This window comes from Rhinoraja longicauda, chromosome 36 (genome assembly GCF_053455715.1).
Source record: "Rhinoraja longicauda isolate Sanriku21f chromosome 36, sRhiLon1.1, whole genome shotgun sequence".
Taxonomy (NCBI): Eukaryota; Metazoa; Chordata; class Chondrichthyes; order Rajiformes; family Arhynchobatidae; genus Rhinoraja; species Rhinoraja longicauda.
In genome coordinates, this window is record NC_135988.1 from 4,164,921 (window position 1) to 4,192,725 (window position 27,805).

General features: G+C 49.4%; 1 protein-coding gene across 42 annotated transcripts in view; it reads left to right on the forward strand.

Annotated features, from left to right (window-relative positions):
• Positions 1 to 27,805, forward strand: part of LOC144610450 (calcium/calmodulin-dependent protein kinase type II subunit beta) — a 210,540-nt gene that overhangs the window by 117,702 nt on the left and 65,033 nt on the right. For 14 of the 42 annotated variants that reach the window (XM_078429171.1, XM_078429168.1, XM_078429174.1 and 11 more), the window contains one exon: positions 12,871 to 12,903. The exons of 12 other annotated variants lie outside the window; for them this stretch is intronic. In XM_078429171.1, coding sequence (XP_078285297.1) covers positions 12,871 to 12,903 — 33 coding nt within the window. Of the gene's footprint in view, positions 1 to 12,870; positions 12,904 to 27,146; positions 27,216 to 27,805 lie in introns of all 42 variants that reach the window. 16 more of the 42 variants (XM_078429161.1, XM_078429163.1, XM_078429165.1 and 13 more) reach the window with 2 other exon arrangements.

Sequence of the window (27,805 nt, forward strand, 5' to 3'; positions counted from 1 at the left end):
AACTACCTTTTCCCTTTGAGAGTGGGGAAGATTCCAACAAGGGGACATAGCTTCAGAATTGAGGGACAAAGGTTTAGGGGTAACATGAGGGGGAACTTCTTTACTCAGAGGGTTGTGGCTGTATGGAATGGACTTCCGGTGGAAGTGGTGGAGGCTGGCTCGATTTTATTATTTAAGAGTAAATTGGATAGGTATATGGATAGGAGGGGATTGGAGGGTTATGGTCTGAGTGCAGGTAGATGAGACTAGGTCAGGGAGAATGGTCGGCGTGGACTGGTAGGGCCGGACAGGCCTGTTTCCATGCTGTAGTTGTTATATGTTATATACCTCCTATGGCAGCTTGTTTCACACACCCACCACCCCCTTGTGGAAAAAAGTTGCCCCTCACGTTCCCACTAAATCTTTTCCCCCTTACGTTAAACCTATGTCCTCTGGTTCTTCATTCCCCAATTCTAGGTAAAAGATACTGTGCGTTTACCTAATCTATTCCTCTCATGATTTTGTAGCAAGCTAACCAGTCAGCGGAACAATCAAACTGTCCAAAGTGTACAGATACAGGATAAAGGGAGTGCAATATAAAGTCCAGTAAAGTCCGATTAAAGACAGTCCAAGGGTCTCCAATGAAGGAGATAGGAGCTCAGAACTGCTCACTAGTTGTTGATAGAATGGTTCAGTTGCCTAATAACAGCTGGGAAGAAACTGTCCCAGAATCTGGAGGTGTGCGTTTTCACACTTCTGTACCTCATGCCTGATGGGAAAGGGGAGAAGAGGGAGTGAGACTTGTCCTTGATTATGCTAATGACCTTGCCAAGGCCATGACTATTCTTTAGTTTAACTTAGTTCAGTTTAGAGATTTAATTAGGGCATTCAGAGTGACAGGGTTTGCCTCTGTAGGTAGGTTTGACAACCAGAGAGATAAGTTTAAGATTGGAACTAGAGTGGGGAATAAAGGACAATTTTTACTTTAGAGGCACAGCATGTAAACAAGCCCTTCGGCCCATCAATGTCCGCACCGACCACCCTGTACTCCAGCACTATCCTACACACTAGCGACGTTGCAATTTTACTGAAGCCAATTAACCTACAAACCTGCACGTCTTTGGGGTGTGGGAGGAAACCGGAGCACCTGGAGAAAGCCCAGGTGGTCACGGGGAGAACGTACAAACTCTGTACAGACAGCACCCGTAGTCAGGATCGAACCCGGGTCCCCAGCGCCGTGATGCAGCAACTCTACCGCTGTGCCACCGTGCCGAACATTTCTCTTTTGATATTAATGTAGGAAGTTGTATTCCCTAGAATGGAAAGAAATCTGGAAAGAGATGGGAATTGGAAAGGAAAACGTTGCAGCTACAGAGAGAGAAAATGGGAGTGGAGACATCTTGTGCAGATAGTGTTTTTGTTTAGTTTAGTTTAGTTTAGTGTCACGTGTACCGACGCACAGTGAAAAGCTTTTGTTGCGTGCTATCCTGTCAGCTGAAAGACAATACATGATTACAATCTAATCGTCCATTATGTACAGATACAGGATAAAGGGAATGTCCACAAAATAATGTTTAGTGCAAGATAAAATCCTATTAAAGGTGTCCGAGGGTCTCCAATGAGATAGATGGGAGGTCAGGACCGCACTCTTATCTAGTTGATAGGATGGTTCAGTTGCCTGATTACAGCTATCAGATCTCCACATTAAGGCCCCTTGCTGCCTGCAGGGTCCCAGGTTATCAATGTGGCCCCGTTAATTGTGGTGACTTTGACACTGACGTACATGTCCAGTCTCCCAACGACATTCAACGCCCTGGCCCATTACACTGAAGTCCGTTCCCATCCCAGTGGCTCACAGCAGGACAGACACAAAAAGCTGGAGCAACTCAGCGGGACAGGCAGCGTCTCTGGAGAGGAGGAATGGGTGACGTTTCGGGTCGAGACCCTTCAGACTGAAAGTCACGGGAAAGGGAAGCGAGAGATATAGACGATGATGTAGAGAGATGTAGAACAATGAATGAAAGATGTGCAAAAAAGTGATGATGATAAAGGAAACAGGCCATTGTTAGCTGTTTGGTGAGAACGAGAAGCTGGTGTGACTTGGGTGGGGGAGGGATGGAGAGAGAGGGAGAGAGGGGTTATTTGAAGTTAGAGCAATCAATATTCATACCACTGGGTTGTAAGCAGCCCAAGGGAACTATGAGATTCTGTTCCTCCAATTTGCGTTTAGCATCACTTTAACAATGGAGGAGACCTAGGACAAAAGGTCAGAGTGAGGCTAAATGCAAATTGTTTGCTCTGGAGCTTTGAAGGCTGAGGATACTGATGGAAGTGTATAAAGATATGAGAGGTATAGGTAGGGTAGACAGTCAGAATGTCTCCCTGGGTGAACATGTCAAATACTAGAGGGTATCGTTTTGAGAGGGGCAAAGTTTAAAGCAGATGTGTGGGGAAAGTAGTAGATGCTTGGTGTGGTGGTGGTAAAGGCAGATATGATCATGGCATTTATGAGGCTTCTAGATATGAGGCACATGGACCTGCAGGGAATGGAGGAATATGGATCACCTGCAGGCTGAGGGGATTATATTAACTTGGCATTGTGTTTGGCACGGACGCTGGGCTGGAGGGCCAGTTTCTGTGCTGACTTGTTTTATATTCTATGTGCAGATGGAGGTTTGCTGGGGCCGTACAGAGAGAAGAGACTTCATTTGTACATTAGCTGTGAAAAGGCTGAGATTGCTTTTGATGCAGCACAGACATTCCGACTGCTTGAGCTTTGAGAGGGAGTTGAGAGGGACACAGTCCTCTAGACAGTGGGTCTGGTCAGAGTCCTCACTGAAATAATTCACCACATGGGAAAAAACTGGGGAGAAACATCCTTGCATGTCCAACTGCCTCAAGAACATAGCATCTAGAACAGTACAGTACAAGAACATAGCATCTAGATCATAGAACAGCACAGCACAACAACATAGAACAGCACAGCACAACAACATAGAACATAGAACAGCACAACAACATAGAACAGCACAACAACATAGAACATAGAACAGCACAACAACATAGAACATAGAACAGCACAACAACATAGAACTGCACAGCACAACAACATAGAACAGCACAACAACATAGAACAGCACAGCACAACAACATAGAACAGCACAGCAACATAGAACAACACAGCAACATAGAACAGCACAACAACATAGAACAGCACAACAGCATAGAACAGCACAACAACATAGAACAGCACAACAACATAGAACAGCACAGCACAACAACATAGAACAGCACAACAACATAGAACAGCACAGCACAACAACATAGAACAGCACAACAACATAGAACAGCACAACAACATAGAACAGCACAGCAACATAGAACAGCACAGCACAACAACATAGAACAGCACAACAACATAGAACAGCACAGCAACATAGAACAGCACAACAACATAGAACAGCACAACAACATAGAACAGCACAGCACAACAACATAGAACAGCACAACAACATAGAACAGCACAACAACATAGAACAGCACAACAACATAGAACAGCACAGCAACATAGAACAGCACAGCACAACAACATAGAACAGCACAGCACAACAACATAGAACAGCACAACACAACAACATAGAACAGCACAGCAACATAGAACAGCACAGCACAACAACATAGAACAGCACAACACAACAACATAGAACAGCACAGCACAACAACAGGCACTTCGGCCCACAATGTCTGTGGCAAATATGATGCCAAGACCAACTCTCATCTGCCTGCACTTATTCCTTATCCCTTCATTCCCAGGCCTGTTGGGCATTGATTGGAAGAGCACTCGTGTCCCGTGGAGTAGTGGGACTTCCCTCACAGTGTCCTGCTTCTAATCCTGTGGAATCTGGTTTATAAACCCAAATCTGGCCCACACTCACATGAACCATTATCAAGAGTTTGCAAAACCATCTCAGAATCAGTGTTCTTATTTTAGTTTAGTTTTAGAGATACAGCGCAGAAACAGGCCCTTCAGCCCACTGAGTCCGAGCCGCCCAGTAGTGTAGGTCCGGACAGTGTAGGCCCGGACAGTGTAGGCCCAGACACTGTAGGTCTGGACAGTATAGGTCCGGACAGTGTAGGTCCGGACAGTGTAGGTCTGGACAGTGTAGGTCCGGACAGTGTAGGCCTGGACGCTGCAGGTCTGGACAGTGTAGGTCCGGACAGTGTAGGCCTGGACGCTGCAGGTCTGGACAGTGTAGGTCCGGACAGTGTAGGCCCGGATGCTGTAGGTCTGGACAGTGTAGGTCCGGACAGTGTAGGCCCGGATGCTGTAGGTCTGGACAGTGTAGGTCCGGACAGTGTAGGCCCGGACGCTGCAGGTCTGGACAGTGTAGGTCCGGACAGTGTAGGCCCGGATGCTGTAGGTCTGGACAGTGTAGGTTCGGACAGTGTAGGTCCGGACATTGTAGGCCCGGATGCTGTAGGTCTGGACAGTGTAGGTTCGGACAGTGTAGGTCCGGACAGTGTAGGCCCGGATGCTGTAGGTCTGGACAGTGTAGGTTCGGACAGTGTAGGACCGGACATTGTAGGCCCGGGCGCCGCCTAATGATGGTTGCGAGGCAACCCGCCTCCGGGCCCGGGCGGCCGCCATTGGTGGAGCGAGAGCACGTGGCCGCTGGCTGGGTGAGGTCACGTGATGCGCGGGGCGGTGACGTCACCTTGTCCCTTATGTGGGAGTGAGATAGTTGGCACCCCTAGCTACAACCGAAGCAAGATTCAGTACGTTATTGAAACTGACACAGTGTATAAGATCATGAGAGGAATAGGTATGGTAAATGTACAGCCTTTTACCCAGATTAGGGCAATTGAGAATCAGAGGACATAGGTTTAAGGTGGGGGGTGGGGGGAAGATTTAAAAGGAGCCTTTGGGACAACCGTTTTACACAAAGGATGGTGGGTATTTGGAACGAGCTGCCAGAGGAGGTGGTTGAGGCTGGTATTATCACAACTATCAAAAAACATTTAGACAAGTAAATGGATAGGCTAAGTTTAAAGGAATATGGGCAAAATTCAGGCAGGTGGGACTAGTATAGATGGGGCATGTTGGTCGGCACGGGCAAGTTGGGCCGAAGGGCCTGTTTCCACGCTGTATGACGATGACACTTGTGCCAGCCTGAAAGAACGTGCAGTTAGCTAGAGCTTCAAACCTCACGCAGGAGTGGGATTCAGACTTTGGTCAGTTGAAGATCTAACCAAGAGCTTGGGCAGAGGAATTTGGGGAGGAGATCGACCCAGCATTGGCGCAGGCACGGTTGTCACTGGGAGACAGGGAACATCAGGCGTGGTAGGGAGGCTGGAGGTACAGTAGCAGTAGAGATTCCACATGACAGTGGTGCGGCGAGGTTTGAAAATAACGATGAGAGTTTGGAAACCAGGATGTTGTTGGGAGAGAGTTGATCACAAGTTCCTGAGTCATAGGCCATTCAGCTCATCGATAGGGTTGCCAACTTTCCCATATTAGCCGGGACATCCCGTATATTGGGCTAAATTGGTTTGTCCTGTACGGGACCACCCTTGTCCCATATTAGGCCCCGGGGGGCACTGTAGGCCCCGACACTGGAGGCCCGGATTGTGCAGGCCTAGACACTGGAGGCCCAGACAGTGTAGGCCCTGAGGCCCGGGCGCCGCCTAACGGAGGTTGTGTAGCAACCCGCCTCCCGGCCCCGGTGGTCGCCATTGGTGGAGCAGGAGCACATGGCCATTGGCAGGTTAAGTTCACGTGGGGTGCGGGGCGGTGACGTCATCTTGTCCCTTATTTTGGAGTGAGAATGTTGGCACCCCTACTCATCGATTCTGCTCCACCATTTGATCATGACTGATCTTTTTTATTCCTCACAACCCCATCCTCCTACCTTCTCTCTGTAAGCTTTGACACCCTTACTAATTAAGAACATATCAATCTCCGCTTTAAAAATACCCAATCACTTGACCTCCTATGTCCTTCTATGACAATGAATTCCACAGATTCACCACCCTCTGGTTAAATAAATTCCTCCTCATTTCCATTTTAAAGGTACGTCTTTTTATTCTGAGGCTGTGCCCTCTGCTCCTAGACTCTCCCACTCTCCACATCCACTCTGTCCAGGCCTCTTGGGACAACAGTGAACGAGCCGTTTGTCACAAGACATGAGCGTAGTTTTTCAATGAATTCGTGCATACAGAGGGTCAAACGGATGGGTTGGCGGGAGGCCTGAAGACCATTAAGGATCACCAATCTGAAGATAGCAACGTCGCAGGAGAGAAGCTCCATCATTTGGTTGAGCACTGTGAAGGATATGAGCCGAGAGGGGTGGTGGTGGGGTGGAGCTGAAGATCAGGAGGGTAGCAGGAGAGGCTGTGACCTCTTGGTCAATTGAGGAATTGGACAGGTGGAGGGGGAGCCAGGGTGGTGAATCTGTGGAATTCATTGCCACAGAAGGCTGTGGAGGCCAAGTCAGTGGATATATTTAAGGCAGAGATAGATAGATTCTTGATTAGTACGGGTGTCAGAGGTTATGGGGAGAAGCAGGAGAATGGGGTTAGGAGGGAAGGATAGATCATTTTTGATTGAATGGCGGAGTAGACTTGATGGGCCGAATGTCCCTAATTCGACTCCTATCTCTTATGATCTTATGATTCCCGGAATACAAAGGTTATTGCAGATGAGGGAAGAAAAGGAGATGGGGATGAATCCTTCCTTGTGACTCGATGGATAGTAGTGACTGCGCCCTGATTGAGATGTTGGAGCAGGAAGGTGTTGCTGTCTGTAGGGCAAGCCCATGCAGGTCAGACACAGTGAGGAACAATGCACCAGGTTTAGATTTATTGGTGTCACATGTACCAAGGTACGGTGAAAAGCCTTTGTTTTGCATGCCTTCCAAATAGATCAGACATACCATACCTAAATACAATGGAGGGGACTCAAAGTGCTGGAGTAACTCAGCAGGTCAGGCAGCATCTCTGGGGAACACGGATAGGTGACATTTTGGGTCAGGACCCTTCTTCGTCTCCACGTGAATGCAGTCAAGTCAAACTCAAGTACAACAGGTAGAGCAAAGGGGAAGATACAGAGTGTGGAATATACACCGATCAGCCAAAACATTATGACCACCTGCCTAATATGCTGTTGGTCCTCCGTGTGCAGCCCCATACGCAGCAGGGTGCGATGCACTGTGTATTGTGACACATTCCTCCCGTGACCACCATTAAAATTCTCTGTGACTTGTGCCACAGTCGACCTACTGTCGGTTCGGACCAGACGGGATAGCCTTCGTTGCCCTCGCGCATCGATGAGCCTTGGGCGCCCAACACCCTGTCTGTCGCCGGTTTGTGGTTTGTCCCTCCTCGGACCACTGTCGGTAGGTACTCACCACTGCTGACCGGGAGCACCCCACAAGCCTTGCTGTTTCAGAGATGCTCTGACCCAGTCGTCTGGCCATAACAATTCGGCCCTTGTCAAAGTCACTCAGGTCTTTACTCCTGCCCATTTCTCCTGCATCCAACACATCAACTTCAAGAACTGACTGTTCACTTGCTGCCTAATATATTCCACCCCTTGACAGGTGCCATTGTAACAAGATAACCAATGTTATTCACTTTGCCTGTCAGTGGTCATAATGTTTTGGCTGATCGGTGTAGTTCTCAGCATCGTAGCGCACCAGTTCCAGAGGCAAAGTCCAATGTCCGCAAGGGGGTAGAGGTGAACCAGACAGTACCCTACCTTATGAAAGAACCATTCAGAAGCTTAATAACAGAGGGGGAAGACCATGACAGAGTGTGGCAGAAAATGGCAACAAGATGTAGAGCTTCCAGGTCCCATGATTGTTCTCCCCTCATTTAGTTGAGAGCCTTGTCCCATAGTGTGAAGCAGTCTCCCAGGACTTGATGAGCAGTTGGTTTGATGGTGGGGCCCTGATGGCAGGTTTAATTGTGCTTCTTCCACACCTCACTTTGCGGTAGGAATTCCTCTCCTTTTCCATTCACCTCCCAGTGTCGGGCCTTTGCTGGCAATACCAGCATTTACTTCCCATCCCTGATCTCCCATGGCGACGGTGGTAGGGATGAGGGCCTCCTTGAACTGCAGCGGTCCTCGGCCGAAGGTACTCCCCGCTCTCCAAACACCATTATAAACGCTCAATAAGTATTAGATATGTCAACTTCTTTCCAACCAACAAGCCTCTGCTGTTGCCAGTTTTCCTTTGGAAGTATGACCTGATTCGGTTGATTTGCACTGGTGACCATAAATAGTAGCAGAGATTTCTATACTTGGCCAAATCTTGACCATATCTACTGCTTTCAATGTTTCCAATCTCTGGTCTTTCTGCTAAGATCATGCTATCCAAAGAGATCAGATATACCACACATTAATACAATCAAGTCAAACTCAAGTACAATAGGTCAAAGGGGAAGATACAAGGTGCAGAATATAGTTCTCAGCTTTGTAGCGTAACCCTTCAGTTTTAGAGAAGAGCATGGAAGCAGGCCCTTCAACCCACCAAGTCCACACTACCCAATGATCACCCGCACACCAGTTCTGTCCGACACACTAGGGACAATTCACAGAAGCCTATTATTATCCTGCACACCTTGTACGCCTTTGGAGTGTGTGAGGAAACCAGAGTACCTGGAGTAAACCCATTGAGTGCCCCTAGTACATACACTCACCACTTGACGCTATCCCACACTTTCCGTCAAACCTCTCCAAGACTTGCCCTGTAAGTACCTCATGTTTCATAAGTCATAGAAGCAGAATTAGGGCATTCGGCCCATCGAGTCTACTCCGCCATTCAGAACCTTTGCTCACCCAGAAGGCATCAGAGATTCTTGTGGTGGGGAGAAAGTGTATCTCATACCAAGTTCTCTTCTGACTGTAAACCAAATGAACCTTGGTTTAAAATAACACTTCATCAGTAACTCAGTGAGGGCACAGCTGCAAAAGATGTATTTCCCCCAACACAAAAGGTCTCTTAATTTTTTTTGAGGGGGTGAGATATTTACAGATAAACTCAGGCTAAATTTGGGGTCAGGTGTTGATTTTGGAGAGGGGCACAAAATGCTGGAGTAACTCAGCAGGTCAGGGGTGTGGAGAAATTGGATAGGCGGTGATTTGAGTCAGGACCCCTTCTTCCTTCACCACCTTCAGTTGATGTTGGAGAGCTTGCTGTCATGGTTTGCCTGTACTTTTAGTAGGAAGGTGTGAGCATCTCACGTGCGGATGCACCAGTGCTGAGTTATGGGTCAACTGGTGGACCAGGTAGTGCGTAGGTCCCCGTGTGTGAGACCAGAAGGGTGGTAAGCTAAGAGGAGGGCAGCCCTTGCACCACATTCTCAGCACAACATCTTACCAGAGCAACGTAAGACACCCAACATGACTGCTCCAAGTCTTGGCTCCTTCCTCTCGATGACACCCTCAAAGATCTTCCATTGCATTGAGTTGAGAAATTATCATTCGGATTTGAGTGCCGTACAGCCCCAGCTAGTAATGGACCATTGATGGAGTTAATTGGATTGAGATGTTAAGAGCTTTGAAATGCTAAAGTTTGAACCATTTCAAAGTTTCCTCTCAGGCTTTTGATCCCGTCACCTTTTTGATCTTTTTTGTTTTGAACTGCAAATGGATAGAATGTTGAAAGACCATGTCAATGTAGATCTGAAGTACTGTCACTGGGATGCAAAAGAGAAAACCCAGGGTCCTGTTCTCCAGCACTGCCACACGAGTCAGGTTGATGGAGACACGTACACCAGAGGGATCAGGACAGGAGAGGAGGTTGTAGTTATCCCTGTGTTGGTGTAGTTGAAAGTTGGCAAGGGAGTGGCCTGAGTGTGGCCAGACCACCCATCTGACTCGTTGCCCCCCCTTGCTGCACGTTCTGCTTTGCATGTTCCATCGGGGTGGTGTCGAGGGGCGAGAGGGACAGGGACCACAGGATAACCCCAGCTAGGACTACTCCCCCCCCCCCCTGCTTCCACAAGGCACTGGCCGCACCACCACCAACCCAAAGGGCCGGGACGGCGGGTGGGAAAATAGCAGAGGGACATAGAAAATGCCGCACAAACGCAAGGATTATTCATCAATTGTGCCGGTGTGGAACGGGGGGGGGGGGGGGGGGGGGGGGGGGGGAGGGGGGGGGGGCGCGAGGAAAGGATTTAAAAATGGTTCAGTGATGTCTGCCTTAAAATGCATGACTGAAACAGCTCTACTAATGTCATAGTTCACTCCAAAGTGCATGCATGTTCACAACCTCCCTTTGAGCACTCTACCTGAGCACGGAACGCACCCTTTCACCAGCACAAGCTGCCTGGGAGTGGCCACCAACAGGAGCCATCTCGGTTTGAATCAGGAACGCAAAATTGCTCTTCCCCGAACACATTTGGATTGGGTATTCTGCCCGCCGAAGTTTGCGCGGGGCATTGGAACCTTCTCAAAAGCAGCACCCTCGGTTAAAACTAAACCTTTCAGCAAGTCACCTGCCAGTAAACGTTTGACTTCAAAGTCACTGAGCTGATGAAAGGGTGGAAAAAGCAAGTTTGTTTTTGTTCTGTTCTTTGATTTAATGTAATTGATGCCACAAAGCTGCAGCATCCTTTTATTTTGCTGTAAAACGTCAACCATGTTGTTCTATAAACTCCGGCACCACGTGGACCCTGCCTCTGCTCTCAGATATCCGAGAGGTTGTTGAGGTACAGGCCAGGGGACTCCCATAGTGGCAGGGAGGGAGAGGTCAGTGCAGGTGAAGGCAACAATCATCTCCCCAAGGAAGCCTTAACTCCCCCGCCCCTGTGGCACCCAATGCTACCAACAGCCCATCCTCAAACATTCAGTCAAGAAACCAAAGACTTGGCCATTAATCGGGGAGCTGAGACGGAGGGTTGCCGCCACGTTACATGGACACACTACCCAGTTTAGTTTCGTTCAGAGATACAGCATGGAAACGGGCCCTTTGGCCCTCTGAGTCCACGGCGACCATCAATCACCCTGTTCACTCTAGTTCGATGTTGTCCCACTTTCTTATCCGCTCCCTTCATACGAGGGGACAATTTATAGAGTGCCAATTAACCTACAAACCCTGCACGTCTTTGGAGGTTTTGGGAGGAAACCAGAGCACCCGGAGAAAACCCACGCGGAGCTTCACAGGGAGAATGAACAAACTTTGCACAGACAGCACCAGAGGTCAGGATGAAACCTGGGTCTCTGGCGCTGTGAGGCAGCAACTCTACCATTGCGCCAACCTGGTTGACAAAACCGATCTCAGTCCATTTAACACAACTTTTATTTTGTTGCCCCCCCATTCATCTCAGTTGGCCCTTGTTCCCATTGCTACTCTAACTTCTCTCTTCAATCCTGACCTGGGGCTTCAGTCTGCAGCCTTCTCTGCCGGAAAGCACAGCGGTGGAGTTCAAACCACAAAACGGACTCAAGAGCTGAATCTTTGTTGCCACTTGGCACTGCCCGGCCACCACAGGGCACCCTGCAAGCTGGGGCATGTCAGCTTGTTGCCCTTCACCCCTCCCCACTCATGAGTTAATCGTTCCATCATCATAGTCATACAGCATGGAAACTGGCCCTTAACCAAGATGTCCCATCTATACTGGCCCCAACTTGCCCACGCCAACCCAAGATGTCCCATCTACTGTACACTGGCGCCAACTTGCCCATGCCAACCCAAGATGTCCCATCTATACTGGCCCCAACTTGCCCATGCCAACCCAAGATGTCCCATCTACTGTACACTGGCCCTAACTTGCCCATGCCAACCCAAGATGTCCCATCTACACTGGCCCCAACTTACCCATGCCAACCCAAGATGTCCCATCTACACTGGCCCCAACTTGCCCATGCCAACTCAAGATGTCCCATCTACACTGGCCGCAACTTGCCCATGCCAATTCAAGATGTCCCAACTACACTGGCCCCAAGTTGCCCATGCCAACTCAAGATGTCCCATCTACACTGATCCCAACTTGCTCATACCAACCCAAGATGCCCCATCTACACTGGTCCCATCTGCCTGCATTTGGCCCATATCCCTCTAAACCCTTTCTATCCATGTACCTGTACAAAATGTCTTTTAAATGTTGCTATAGAACCTCAATGTGATCATAATGTCATGCAGCATGGCAACAGGCCCTTCGGCCCAACTTGACCATGCCGACTAATAATAAACATTTTTAAAAAACATTTTAACACTTGTCCCACCTGCCTGCATTTGACCCACATCCCTCTGATCCTATCCTATCCATGTACCTGTCCAGATGTCTTGTAAACGTTGTGACAGTACCTGCCTCGACTACTTCCTCCGGCAGCTCGTTCCATACACCTACCATCCTTTTGTGTACAAAAGGTTGCCCCTCAGGCTCCTCCTAACTCTTCCCCCCCCCCCCCCCCCCCCCCCCCACCTCACCTGAAAGGTCACTCCTGAGCTTATCGCTCCCTCCCCTCCCACCTCAAGGCCAGGACGAGAGGACAAACCTGAGGGGACAGGAGACACAAGTTCTAGCAGTGCCACGGGTGCCAGGTCTCTCTCCTACAATGGGGACCATCATTAAATAAACAGGTATTGGAAATGCTTCAGAACTCAGATTGAATGCAAAGAGGGAAAGGGATACTGCAGCTTTGAAACTTTGCAGCTTTAATACTTTGCCTGTTAAGTCATTTGATTTGCACTTTTTTCAGGATGCCAAGACATTTTATGTTCTTGACAATGTCCTTTTAAAAACCGCTGACCCTGAGAACTAGCCTTTAGGCCAGTCTACCCGAGCGGGACCTGGTGTTAGTTAGCAAGGCTGCCACATCTGCAACAAATCACCATTTTCTTGTTTTCTTTCCTTTTTTTCTCGTATCGGGTCTCTGTTCAGAAAAGGAAGTCGAGTTCCAGTGTTCAATTAATGGTGAGAATCCACTTCATGTTAATCTTATTTAATCTCTTCCACCCCCGCCCCTCACCCGCTCCCCCCTCACTCTCTCTTCTGCCCGGAGATGACAGCGTCATCTGTGTGTTCACAGCTTCTCGTCTACTTGACACCCGATCAGAATAGAAAGGCCACAAGCCATGCATGTTGTCAGCGGATAGAGGTCCATCATGATAAGCAGCATTGAACTGTGTTCTAGCGTTCTCCTCCCCTCTCTCCCCCTCTCTCTCTCTCCCCTCTCTCTCTCCCCCTCCCTCTCTCCCTCTCTCTCTCTCTCTCTCTCTCTCTCTCTCTCTCTCTCTCTCTCTCTCTCTCTCTCTCTCTCTTTCTCTCTCTCCCTATCTCTATCTATCTCTATCTCTCTCTCTATCCTTCTCTCTCTCTCTTTCTCTCTCTCTCTCCCTCTCTCTCTATCTCTCTCTCTGTCACTGTCTATATATATCTCTCTCCCTCTCTCTATATATATGTATATCTCTGTCTCTCTCTATCTTTCTCTATATATCTCTCTCTATATATCTCTCTCTCTATCTTTCTCTCTCTCTCTCTCTCTCTCTTTCTCTCTCTCTCTTTCTCTCTCTCTCTCCCTTTCTCCCCCTCCCTCACTCTCTACCTCTCTTGTACTTTACCCTCCCCATTCGTTTCTCCTCGCAAGGTTCAAAAGCTTTCTCTCTGCAGCACCTTAGCAGTGGAAGTAAAACTTTGCCAAAGATAGACAGAAAGCTGGAGTAACTCAGCGAGTCAGGCAGCATCTCTGGAGAGAAGGAATAGGTGACGTTTTGGGTGGAGATCCTTCTTCAGACTCGACTGCGAGTCTGAAGCTTTGCCAGATAGTTCATCCAGCCAGTCGTACATTACAGATTCAGCGGGGCAGCTTTGAAGAGGCTCTCTGCATCTTTTCTGCATGGTGTGTTAACGTACTAACGTGTGGTTTCACTTGCGTATCTGTGCTGCCTGGAACAAAGCAGGGGAAATCATAAACCAGAAGTGAGATAGTCCGTGTGTGCATGACTGATGAGGGATGATTGTTTTCTCAGACAGCACTTGAAGCATTATAATTCAGCTCTGCAAAAACATCGTACAAAACAAGGTTTACATTTGCTACAGATATTGACACTGTTGTCAAAACTGTCACGCCCTTGTTAAATCATGTCATAAGGGATAGGCCATTCGGCCCATCAAGTCTACTCCTCCATTCAATCATGGCTGATCTATCTCTCCATCTCAACCCCATTCTCCTGCCTTCTCCCCATCTCCTCTGACAACTGTACTAACTAATCAAGAAATCATAGAGCCTGCTCACAAGCTCGTTGCCCTTCACCGCTCCCTGAACCCCACTCCCCTCGGACCTCGCTGTTGCTTGAGAGCAAGGCCGGGTTGTGCACAACAAGATCCCACGGGCAGCCGGCTGTGCCGAACAAAGATACTAGAGGAACAAGATGGACCACTCCGTTGAAATCACCTATACTGAAGTGTAGGACGCAAAGGAGACATTTTAGTAAGCAAACCTCGCCGCTCGCAGTGTAACCAGTGTTTAGGGGGAACAGTATGTGTGATGATTCCATTAAAATGCAGAATATATCTCATCTATCAATTCACAGATTTTTGTTATTTTTCTTTTTAGACTGTTTCTGCTATTTTCTGCTACTAAAATGGCGCCGTGACATACTACGGTTTTTAGAGTCGAGTGGTCTATCTTGTTCCTCTAGTATCTTTGGTGCTGAAGGTGGTTGAGGGCAGGTTGCGGATCAGGGATACGACATGGTGAGGGCTGTGCCAGGAGACCCGGGTTTCACACTGGTCTCGGGCGCCATCTCTGCAGAGTTTGCACGTTCTTCTCATGGCCGCGCGGGTCCCCCTCCCCCACCCCCCCCTTGCCTCAGTTTCCTCCTCCACTCCTAAGATGCGCTTGTGCATTTATTGCCCGCTGTAAGTTGCCCTCCCTCCCCCCCTTTTAGTGTACAGGCGAGTGGCAGAAGAACCATGAGGGAGTCAATGGGAACGCGATGTGTTTGAGGGGAAAGCCAGTGGGCATGCTAGCATTAATCCAATGGGAAGAATGGCCTCACTCCATTGTAATGAATAGGTGAACCTAGGCAGACGCACCAACAGCGTCTGCTTTGGATGTCAGTCAAGATTAGATCACCAGCAGAATGGTCACTGTCACCTCTGGCTGTTCCAGAATGAGCAGGAACTCAGAGACAGACAGGGAGAGTAGAGCATGCCTTCCTCTACACTGTTAGAGCTGGACTAACACTAAACCCGACCCTTCAAACCAGCCCACTCTCATTAGTGCACGGTGCAATTCCAATTTCTACATGTATAAATAAGGAAATGCAGATGCTGGTTTACACGCAAGGACACTAAGTGCTGGAGTAACTCAGCGGGTCAGGCAACATCTCTGGAGAACATGGATAGGTGACATTTCCCAGAGTGCTGGAGTAACTCAGCGGGTCAGGCAGCATCTCTGGAGAACATGGATAGGTGATATTTCCCAGAGTGCTGGAGTAACTCAGCGGGTCAGGCAACATTTCTGGAGAACATGGATAGGTGACGTTTCGGGTTGGGACCCTCCCCCAGACTGATCTCTACACCTTTGTTGCTTGTATTCAGACACAGGAAGCTGTTCAGTTACCACCACTCATCCAGGCAGAGTGAGTCAGTATGATGTTCCTTGGTGATATCAGTGATTGCTGTTGATTACCGATGAGATATGTGGAGCTTGTTACTGATGCAGTTTGCTCAGATAGATACTGCCAGTGCTGATAGAATTACAGAGAGCATCCCAGATCACGAGGAAACCCAGCAAAGTTACCTCCGATTTAGCCAAAGAGGTGAAGACTTGTTTTGAATGAGATGTCAGCAGTGGTTTAATGTTGTTTAACAGAAAGGGGTTTGTTGATCATCTCGGAGGCTTATTGATCTGTTGGGTCTCTGCTTGGCTCACGCCTTGCACTGGACAAACCTTGGTGTCCGACTTTGCTCGGTTCTACGTGGGTGGGTGAAGCATCAGTATCTTGTAGTTGAGTTGATGCTTTCAGTAATAACACCTGGAGCGCTTTGTACAAATCAAACACATTTTGACACAGAGTCAAATCATGAAACAATGGGAGAGGTTCAGTTCAGTTTATTGTCACGTGAACCGAGGTACAGTGAAAAGCTTTTGTTGCGTGTTATCCAGTCAGCAGAGAGACAATACATGATTATAACCGAGCCATGCCCAATGTATAGATACATGATAAGGGAATAACGTTTAGTGCAAGGTAAAGCCAGTAAAGTCCGATCAAAGATAGCCTGAGGCGAGCAAACATCATGGGACTCTGGTAACACTAGGATCAGGAGTTACCAGTGACTTTACTCTGGTAACACTGGAATAAAGAGTTACCAGTGACTGTACTCTGGTAACACTGGGATCAGGAGTTACCAGTGACTTTACTCTGGTAACGCTGGGATCAGGAGTTACCAGTGACTTTACTCTGGTAACACTGGGATAACGAGTTACCAGTGACTTTACTCTGGTAACACTGGGATCAGGAGTTACCAGTGACTTTACTCTGGTAACACTGGGATCAGGAGTTACCAGTGACTGTACTCTGGTAACACTGGGATCAGGAGTTTCCAGTGACTTTACTCTGGTATCACTGGGATAAGGAGTTACCAGTGACTACTCTGGTAACACTGGGGATAAAGAGTTACCAGTGACTGTACTCTGGTATCACTGGGATAAGGAGTTACCAGTGACACTGTACTTTGTTAACACTGGGATAAGGAGTTACCAGTGACTGTACTCTGGTACCACTGGGATTAGAGGGAGTTAGCAGCAAACTTCACAATGGGATAGGTGAGCAAGTTATAAGAGGCCGAGGAAGAGAGGACTTTATTCCTTTCAGGACTTTATTCCTTGGAGCACAGGAGGCTGAGGGGCGATCTTGTAGTGGTGTATAAGATAATGAAGGGAATAGATCGGGTGAAGGTACATAGTCTTTTATCGCCAGAGCAGGGGAATCCAAGAACCAGAGAACCCAGGTGTAAGATGAGAGGGTCAAGATTTAATAGGAACCCGACGGGCAACCTTTTCCACACAGAGGGTGGTGGGTGTATGGAATGAGCTGCCAGATGAGGTAGTTGAGGCAAGTACTATAACAGCATTTAAAAGACATTTGTACAGGTGCAGGTTTAGATAGGAAAGGTTTGGAGAGATATGGGGCAAACGCAGGTAGGTGGGACACATTGGTCGGCATGGACAAGTTGGGCTGAAGGGCCAGATTCCGCGCTGCATGACTCCATGACTGTAAGAGAGAGGATGAGGGACAACGTTTAGAGCAGTTCGAGTCTGCAGCAGTGGCAGGCACATGGGTGGGGCAGTGGGCTGATGGAGGTAGCTGGACCATGTCACTGAGTGTGAGGCTGAGGCCAGAGCACACACTTGATGTGTGAGTCAGACTGTGTGTGGGACCTGCCCCCAACAGTGTGTGAGTGATGCTCCCTGTTCAGTAGAGGGTGGCTGTGATAGTGTTGCATCTGCAGCACTTGTTCATCGGTTCCAGGAGCAGAATGAGGCCATTCAGCCCAACAAGTGTACTCCATCATTCAATAATGACAGGTAGACACAAAATGCTGGAGTAAATGCAGGCAGCATCTCCGGATAGAAGGAATGAGTGACGTTTCGGGTCGAGACCCTTCTTCAGACTGATCTTCAATAATTCAATAATAATTCAATAATGCCATCTAACTTTCCTTCTCAGCCCCATTCAGCGTATTAGATTATTAAGGGGTCGGACACGTTAGAGGCAGGAAACATGTTCCCAATGTTGGGGGAGTCCAGAACAAGGGGTCACAGTTTAAGAATAAGGGGTCGGCCATTTAGAACTGAGATGAGGAAAAACGTTTTCAGTCAGAGAGTTGTGAATCTGTGGAATTCTCTGCCTCAGAGGGCAGTGGAGGCCAATTCTCTGAATGCATTCAAACGAGAGCTAGATAGAGCTCTTAAGGATAGCGGAGTCAGGGGGTATGGGGAGAAGGCAGGAACGGGGTACTGATTGAGAATGATCGGCCATGATCACATTGAATGGTGGTGCTGGCTCGAAGGGCCGAATGGCCTCCTCCTGCACCTATTGTCTGTTGTCTATTGTCCATTCTCCTGCCCTCTCCTTGTGACCTTTGATGGCCTTACTAATCAAGAAATAATCTCCGCTTCAAAAATACCCCTGGACTTGGCCCCCACAGCCGTCTGTGACAATGAATCCCACAGATTCACCAAAGATAGACACAAAATGCTAGTGACTCAGCGGGTCAGGCAGCATCTCTGGAGAGAAGGAATGGGTGACGTTTCGGGTCGAGACCCTTTCTTCAGACGTCTCGACCCAAAACGTCACCTGCTCCTTTTCTCTCCAGAGATGCTGCCTGTCCTGCTGAGTTACTCCAGCTTTTTGTGCCTATCTTCGGTGTAAACCAGCATCTGCAGTTCCCTCCTCCACAGATTCACCACCCTCTGGCTGAAGAATTTCTTTTCTCATCTTTTTAAAGTAACAGCCTTTTATTCTGACTTGTAGATTCTACTTTGGATACCACCCAGCGCTGGGCAAAGGCTGCTTCTGCCATTGCCCCAACCCGGGTACCCCCTGCTACCAACAGCTGGTCATGCCCGACAGACTGGCACTGAGTACGCACCGTGTAGCCATCCTGTGGGGTGAGGGTAGGCCTGCTGCTAGCGGTTGCCAACTTCCTCACTCCCAAATATGGGACAAGGTGACGTCACCGCCCCGCGCCCCACGTGATCTCATTGGTGGAGCGGGAGCATGTGGCCGCTGGCTGGGTGAGGTCACGTGGGGCACGGGGCGGTGACGTCACCCTTTGTCCCTTATTTGGGAGTGAGAGAGTTGGCAACCGTAAGTATGGCCACGATGTTGTTGCAGCTTTCTAGCACTTTGTTGAGGCCGCACATGGAGTATTGCGTGCAGTTCAGGTCACCCCCATTACAGTACGGATACAGAGGCTTCGGAAAGGATGCAGAGGAGGTTTACCAGAAAGATGCTTGAATTAAGAGGTATTATCTGCAGCGTGAGGTTGGACAGACTTGGATTGTTTTCTCTGGATTGCTGGAGGTTGAGGGAAGACCTGCTGAAATTATGAGAGGCATCGAGAAGGCAGACAGTCAGAACCTTTCTCCCGGGATGGAAATATAATATACTCGAGGGCATAGATTGAGGGCGAGAGGGGCAAGGTTTAAAGGAGATGTGCGGGCAAGTTTATGTGGCTGGGTGTCTTGTTGCTTTTTACTTAGTATGGCTATATGGTAACTCAATAGACAATAGGTGCAGGAGTAGGTCATTCGGCCCATCGAGCCAGCACCGCCATTCAATATGATCATGGCTGATCATTCTCAATCAGTACCCCGTTCCTGCCTTCTCCCCATTCCCCCTGACTCCGCTATCCTTAAGAGCTCTATCTAGCTCTCTCTTGAATGCATTCAGAGAATTGGCCTCCACTGCCTTCTGAGGCAGAGAATTCCACAGATTCACAACTCTCTGACTGAAAAAGTTTTTCCTTATCTCAGTTCTAAATGTCCTACCTCTTACTCGTAAACTGTGGCCCCTGGTTCTGGACTCCCCCAACATTGGGAACACGTTTCCTGCCTCTAACGTGTCCAACCCCTTAATAATCTTATACGTTTCGATAAGATCTCCTCTCATCCTTCTAAATTCCAGTGTATACAAGCCTAGCCGCTCCAGTCTTTCAACATAGGACAGTCCCGCCATTCCGGGAATTAACCTAGTAAACCTACGCTGCACGCCCTCAATAGCAAGAATATCCTTCCTCAAATTTGGAGACCAAAACTGCACACAGTACTCCAGGTGCGGTCTCACTAGGGCCCCGTACAACTGCAGAAGGACTCAAATTTCACAGTACCTTAATTGGTACATGTGACAATGAATTGAATCTTGAATCTTGAAGTCCACATAGAGGGTGGAACACACGGCCAGGGGTGATGGTGGAGGCAGATATTATGGTGGGTACAGAGCATGTGTTGTGCTGCTGCCAAGTAAGAATTTCATTGTTCTTTTTTGGGACATATGACAATAAAACACTCTTGACTCTTGATCATGAAATTCTAGAGACATTTGGATAGGCTTATGGATAGGCGGAGAATAGAGGGATATATGGATGTATAGGAAGCAATTACAGATGCTGGTTTAAACCAAAGACATACACAAAAAGCTGGAGTAACTCAGTGGGTCAGACAGCTTCTCTGGAGAAAAGGAATAGGTGACATTTTGGGTCGAGACCCTCCTTCAGTCTGGAGGGATAAGGGATTATGCGCAGGCAGATAAGAGTTGGCATCCTGTTTGGCACAGACATTGTGGGTCGAAGGGCCGGTTCCTGTGCTGTACTGTTCTATGTGTAGGAAGGAAGGGCAGATAATAATAATAATAATAATGCATTTTATTTATATAGCGCTTTTCATATACTCAAAGACGCTTTACAGAGATTTTGAGAACATAGGGAAATTAATAAATAGATAAATAAGTAAATAAATAAATGAACAGAGAAAGGAGACAGAAGGTGAGGTGACCTTCAGTGGTTGAAGGCAGTACTGAACAGGTGAGACTTCAGCGATGTTTTGAATGTGGTGAGTGTGGGGGAGTCTCTAACGGTTTGGGGTAGTGAGTTCCATAGGGTGGGAGCAGCGATGGAGAAAGCCCTGTCCCCCCAGGATCTGAGTTTGGTCCGGATGTGGGGGGATAGGAGATTGGCAGCGGCAGAGCGGAGGGTGCAGGTGGGAGTGTGCCTGTGGAGGAGGTCGGTCAGGTAGGATGGGGCCAGGTTATGGAGGGCTTTGTATGTTATGAGGAGGATTTTGTACTGGATTTTGTACTGGATTGTACAGATGATAGTTTACACCGAAGATAGACACAAAATGCAGGAGTAACTCAGCGGGACAGGCAGCATCTCTGGAGGAAATGAATAGGTGACGTTTCGGGGTCGAGACCCTTCTTCAGACACTGTTCAATGTTCAATGACAGCAGTGACAAAGGAATAGAGACGTACTGTACAGTGAGTAACTGAGGCAGTGGCCATAGTTGGCGTTGCATCCATTGTAAACGTGGGCTTCCACATCCTAACCCCACTGAATGAATGAATGAATGAATGAATGAGTTAATACTTTATTGTCACATATGACAAGTCACGGTGATATTCGTTGTTTTGCAAACCCAAGGTATGCAAAGAGTCGCCACATGAAGGGCGCTGACAAAGTTACAAAGTATCCCACGCCGGGTCCTCCTTTGTTCCCCCTCCCCACCCTCACGGCGGTCCCCCCTGGACCACAGTCTGCCCTGCTACCCACCCTCAGGACTTGCAGAGGGACTGGGCTACTAGTGCCACTCCTGTTGCCCCACCCTGGCACAGCCCCCCCACCCACCCCCTGTGCTTTCCCCACATCTGCCAACGTGGGCAGAAACGATGCATACAGAGGCTCGATCTCACCACCGTGCCACCCCCGGGCACACACCGTGTAACACACAGAGACACTGGGCAGATGCCGGTGTACATGAGGGGCATTTGTGTGCCCGCTGTGCAGCAGAGGGTATGGACAGCTTACGTTTAGGTTTTGCCTTGTCAGTGAAAAGCTTTGTTCTGCATGCGATCCAAACAGATAAGATATTACTGCACCTAAACACAATAAAGCCAAACGCATGTACAGTAGGTAGAGCAAAGGGGAAGGTACAAAGTGCAGAATATAGTTCTCAGCATTGTAGCACACCAGTTCCACAGACAAAGTTTAATGTCCGTAATGGGGTAGAGGTGAATCGGACAGTGCCCTAGCTTATGGAAGGACCGTTCAGAAACCTGATAACAGAGGGGAAGAAGCTGCCCCTGAGTCTGGTGGTGCGCGCTTTCAAGCTTCAGTACCTTCTGCCAGACGGGAGAAGGAGGAATGGCCGGGGTGGGGCAAGTGTTTGGTTATGTTGGCTGGTTTTGAGGCAGCGTGAAGTGTAGATGGGGGGTCAATGATTTGGAGGTGCACCTGAAGGCAGCGGGCACAGTGCACAACCTAAATGTGGTGGCCAAGTTAGGATCTGTCCAGATTCTGCGTAAGGAGTTTGTGGAGACACCAGGGCCAATGGTGCCCGGAGCTCTGGCAGTGCCCGTCCTGATCAGGAGGCAGTGTTCCCACTGCACACCTGCCAACGCTCCTCCTGATATCTGGCTCTTGCCTTGACCTGACGCCTCGGTCCACTGGCACTGCGGCACGGATCGCTGTGTGCAAACGGGCTGCCGGCAGTCCGGTGCCCGACACCTCGCCAGGACTGCCACGGCCCTCGCGGTGCCGCCAATCCTTCCTCCCATCCCCGCCCCTCCACCCTGGTTGAAGCCGTCTCCCCTGAGTGTCCACAGCCTCCCACCCGCTGCAGCCACCGGGAAAGCAGTGCTTAGGAGGACGGGAGAGGTGTGTGGAAGGCTGGCGCCGAGGGGCGGCACGTGGGTGAGTATCTGACTTTGTGTGTCTTCTGAGAGTGCCTACTTGTGTGCCGACATTGCAATGAAGTGGCTCTGTGGCGGCGAGAGCTCAAGTCTGGGCCTATGTGCGGACAGGGACTCAGTGTAACGGCGTTACCTCTGGCCCAGTTCTTCACAGACGCCTGGTCTGAAGTGGTCAGTCTGGGTGGCTCCCCCTTCCTCCTCCACACCCTCGAGCTCCTCTTCAACCTCTCACCTGAAGCACTGTGCCCTCTACTTTTAGAATCCTCTAGCTCGGAGTAAAGACTGTGAGAGTTCACTTCATCCATGCCCCCCTATATTCTTGTACACCTCAATGAAGTCAACGACGCTTCCTTTTATTTCCTACGTTTCAGTTGGGATTCTGCCTGGCAAACAACTGGAGGTAAAATTTGAGTGGAGACTTTTTGGGGAGTTATATTATTGGGCAGGCAGGTCTGTGGACACGTTTCTACTGACAAATCAGTTTGACATTGTGTGCATTTTCCTATGTTGTAATGAAGGACGTTTGTAAGTGCATGCGTGATAGGAGCAGAATTGGGCCATTCGGCCCATCAAGTCTACTCTGCCATTCAATCATGGCTGATCTGTCCTTCCTCCTCATCCATGTTGTACTGGGCAGACTGGGTTTGTTCTAGGGAGTGCACTAAATGTTGTCTATCAGGCAACTGTAGACTGGACAGGTTACCGCAGGCTTTCTTGCATAGGAGCAGAATTGGGCCATTCAGCTAGCGTTGCCAACTGTCCCGTATTAGCCGGGACAGCCCATATTTTGGGCTAAATTGATTTGTCCCGTACGGGACCGCCCTTGTCCCGTATTAGGCCCGAACGGCGATGTAGGCCCGGACACTGTATGCCTGGATACTGTAGGCCCAGACACTGTAGCCCGGGGGCCGCTGTAGTCCCGGACAGTGTAGGCCCGGACACTGTATGCCTGGATACTGTAGGCCCAGACACTGTAGCCCAGGGGCCGCTGTAGTCCCGGACAGTGTAGGCCCGGACACTGTATGCCTGGACACTGTAGGCCCAGACACTGTAGCCCCAGGCCGCTGTAGTCCCGGACAGTGTAGGCCCGGACACTATGCCTGGACACTGTAGTCCCGGACAGTGTAGCCCCAGACACTGTAGCCTGGGGGCCGCTGTAGTCCCGGACAGTGTAGGCCCGGGCGCCGCCTAATGGACAATGTAGGCCCGGGCGGCCGTCATTGATTGAGCGGGAGCACGCGGCCGCTGGCTGGGTGAGGTCACGTGGGGCGCGGGGCGGTGACGTCACCCCTTGTCCCTTATTTGGGAGTGAGGAAGTTGGCAACCCTACATTCAACCCATCAAGTGAACCACACCATTCAATGGTGACTGATCTATCTTTCCCTCTCGACCATGTTGTACCGGGCAGACTGGGTTTGTTCTAGGGAGTGCACTGAGTGCTATCTACCTGACAACTGTAGACTGGACAGGTTACCCCAGATTTTCTTGGCGATGTTGTTGAAGACAAGCCCAATATAGAGTGTCAAATCCAACCAGTGATGTTTTAATCGAGTGCTTTACAAAACCTGTGAGCAGTTCCCAACAAGAGAAGCTGAAGCCGACACATAAATTCATAGAGTCAGAGCATGACACAGCGAGGAAACAAGCCCTTCGACCCAACTTACCCACACTGTCCACCATGTCCCATCTTCACCAGTCCCACCTGGCCCATATCCCTCTAAACCTGTCCTATCCATGTACCTGTCTGACTGTTTCTTAAACGTTGCGCTACTACCTGCCTCAACAAACATTTCCGGCAGCTAGTTCCCTGTGCCCACTGCCCTCTGTGTAAAAATGTGCCCCTCATGTTCCTATTAAATCTGTCCCCCCCTCACCTTAAACGTATGTCTGGTTCTCGATTCCCCTCCTCTGGGCAAGAGCCTCTGTGTTTTTACCTGATCTATTCCTCTCGTGATTTTGTACGCTGTGCCTTTCATACCTGGATGCTATTTGGATCTGCCTGGAAGCCAGTTGGAGATGGGCACGGAGATGGGCAATCTAGGGTGGGCTTTCTTACGCCGATACCCCCCTCTACCCCCCTCTACCTTCACCCAGCGCACCCATAGGTGCCAAAAACGCCAGGGTGAGGACCTGAGGACAATAGAGCCAGGGTCCAAGTCTGAATGAAGCAGACGTACAGGTATGTAGGTTAATTGGCTGGGTAAATGTAAAAATTGTCCCTAGTGGGTGTAGGATAGTGTTAATGTACGGGGATCGCTGGGCGGCACGGACTCGGAGGGCCGAAAAGGCCTGTTTCCGGCTGTATATATATGATATGATGATATGATATGATATGATATTAAACACCGTGGGTTCACTAGGTACTCGTGCTGAGAAGGGAAGGCCAATAGTGTTAAGCCCATCTTATGTACGACAGGTAACTATCTCAGTCCACCCTGCTAGCAGCCAGCTTTAGGTTGAATCTGAATAACACAGTGGTGTGAACGTTGAATATTCACCTCCAGTCCTTCACCAGACATCTGCTGAGAAGGGATCCAATGATTGAATGATATGACTTAACCAAACGAGTAGAAACAAGGAACTGCAGATGCTGGTTAAGGATCCACAAAAGGACACAAAGTGCTGGAGTAACTCCGCGGGGTCAGGCTACATCTCTGGAGAACATGGATAGGTGACGTTGTGGCTCGGGACCCTTTTTCAGTTCAGTTGAGTTGAGTTTATTGTCACCTGTACCGAGGTACAGTGAAAAGCTTTCGCTGCGTGCTATCCAGTCAGCGGAAAGACAATACACGATTACAATCGAGCCGTTACTGTGTATAGATACATGATAAGGGAATAACTGATTCAGACTGATTGTAGTGGGGGGGGGGGGGGGGGGATGAAAGCTGAGAATAGACACAAAAAGCTGGAGTAACTCAGCGGGACAGGCTGCATCTCTGGAGAGAAGGAATGGGTGACGTTTCAGGTCGAGACCCTTCTTCAGACACAAACATACGTGACCAGGGGTCGGGTCGACAGGGACCATGTGAACACATCTGCGAATGACGAATCAAAGCAACAAAGAATTCACCATTTTAAAAATATTTCTTATTTCTAAGATCTTTTGGGTGATCTTCGGTTTTTGTTGTGCCCGATCGAGATTATAATATTGTATATTAACATCTCATTGTTTCGAGAAGGACAAGCGTTCCCTTAGAGTTCATGGAATATCATCTGAGAGAGAGAGAGCGCTGGATGCTTCTATAAATTTGCAGTGTGTTGATTGGGATGCACTGGTCACAGCAACTGGGCATCTCCATGAGGTTGGGGAGAGTGGGGTTGGGGTGGGGGGGGGGGGGGGTGGGGGGTGGAGGGAGTGGAAATGGTGTTGCTGGCTTTGATGCTTGTAATTCTTTCTTCTGCTTTTCTAGAGGGATTGAACTGTCTGCCCTGCTGCTCTGGGTGGGTGCTCTCTAAGCGCTGAGCAGCCTGCTGTATAACAGTGATAGGGCCATAGAGTGATCCAGCATGGAGACAGGCCCTTCGGCCCAACGTGCCCACACCAGCCAACGTGTCCCAGCTACACTAGTCCCACCTGCCCATGTACTGTTTCTTAAACATTGGGATAGTCCCTGCCTCAACTACCTCCTCTGGCAACTTGTTCCATACCCCCACCACCCTTTGTGTGAAAACATTACCCCTCAGATTCCCATTAAATCTTTTTCCCTTTATCTTAAACCCGATCCATTCCTCTCATGATTTTACACCACTCTGTAAGGTCACCCCTCATCCTTCTGGGCTCCAAGGAACAGTCCCAGCCTACTCAACCATTCCCTATAGCTCAGACCCTCTAGTCCTGGCAACATCCTCGTAAGTCTTCTCAGTACCCTTTCCAACGGTACAGCGCAGGAACATGCCCTTCGGCCCATCGTGGCCAACACCTTGCACTCTGTGGCGAGGCATGTCCCACTATAACACCGTCCAATTTAACCACAAATTCTTCAAATTCTCTTTCAGGAGGATATAATTCAATCATTGGATCCCTTCTCAGTGGAAATTGTGACTCTTCCCACAGAACTTGCACATGTGCCCCACCTCACAAGTACCAGGTCTTGTATGGCAAGCCTAGTATTGCAGCCGTCCATGTAACCAGGGCTGGCATTGGTTGGAATATCCCAGCCGTTCATGTATCCAGGGCTGGCATTGGTTGGAATATCCCAGCCGTCCATGTAACCAGCGCTGGCATTGGTGGATCTCCCGGCTGTCCATGTATCCAGGGCTGGCATTGGTGGATCTCCCAGCTGTTCATGTAACCAGGACTGGCATTGGTTGGAATATCCCAGCCATCCATGTATCCAGGGCTGGCATTGGTGGATCTCCCCCGCTGTCCATGTAACCAGGGCTGGCATTGGTTGGAATATCCCAGCCGTCCATGTAACCAGGGCTGGCATTGGTGGATCTCCCTGCTGTCTCTGTAACGAGGGCTGGCATTGGTTGGAATATCCCAGCCATCCATGTATCCAGGGCTGGCATCGGTGGATCTCCCCGCTGTCCATGTAACCAGGGCTGGCATTGGTGGATCTCCCCGCTGTCCATGTAACCAGGGCTGGCATTGGTGGATCTCCCAGCCACGTGGAGCGAGCTGGGCAGCGCAGACAGTTCAACGTCTCTGGGCTCAGCCGGATCTCTGTCCCTTGTCGGGGCCAGCGACAGAGGCCGGGCATGAAGTAAATCTAAACCCTCTGTTGTTTTCTGCACAGCCTCAGACAAACAGCACCAAAAACAACGTAGTAACCAGTCCCAAAGGAAACAATCCCTGCCCTGCACTGGTATTGCCTCTCTTCTTCTTATACCTTCTTATCTCACTGGTACTGGTGAACCACGGCTGGATCTGGCATCACAGGTCCTCCAATGAGGAGGGCCTTCTGTTCAAAGTTTAGAAAATTCATAAATGACCGGAGCGGAATTAGGCCATTCGGCCCATCAAGTCTACTCCATCATTTAATCATTGCTGATCTATCTCTCCCTCCTAACCCCGTTCTCCTGCCTTCTCCCCATAATCCCTGACACCCGTACTAATCAAGAATCTATCAATCTTTGCCTTAACAATATCCATTGACGGCTGTGGCAATGAATTCCACAGATAAACCTCCCTCTGGCTAAAGAAATTCCTCCTCATCTTCCTAAAGGAATGTCCTTTAATTCTGAGGCTTTGACCTCTGGTCCTAGACTCTCCCACTGGTGGAAACATCCTCTCCACATCCACTCTGTCCAGGCCTTGGACCAGCCTTAAAGTTGTCCTAGGGAGAGGTTCTACCTCCACCCTGACAAATAGGCTCCCCCACCACGACAGGGCGGCACAGCGGTAGAGTTGCTGCCTTACAGCGCTTACAGCGCCAGAGACCCGGGTTCGATCCCG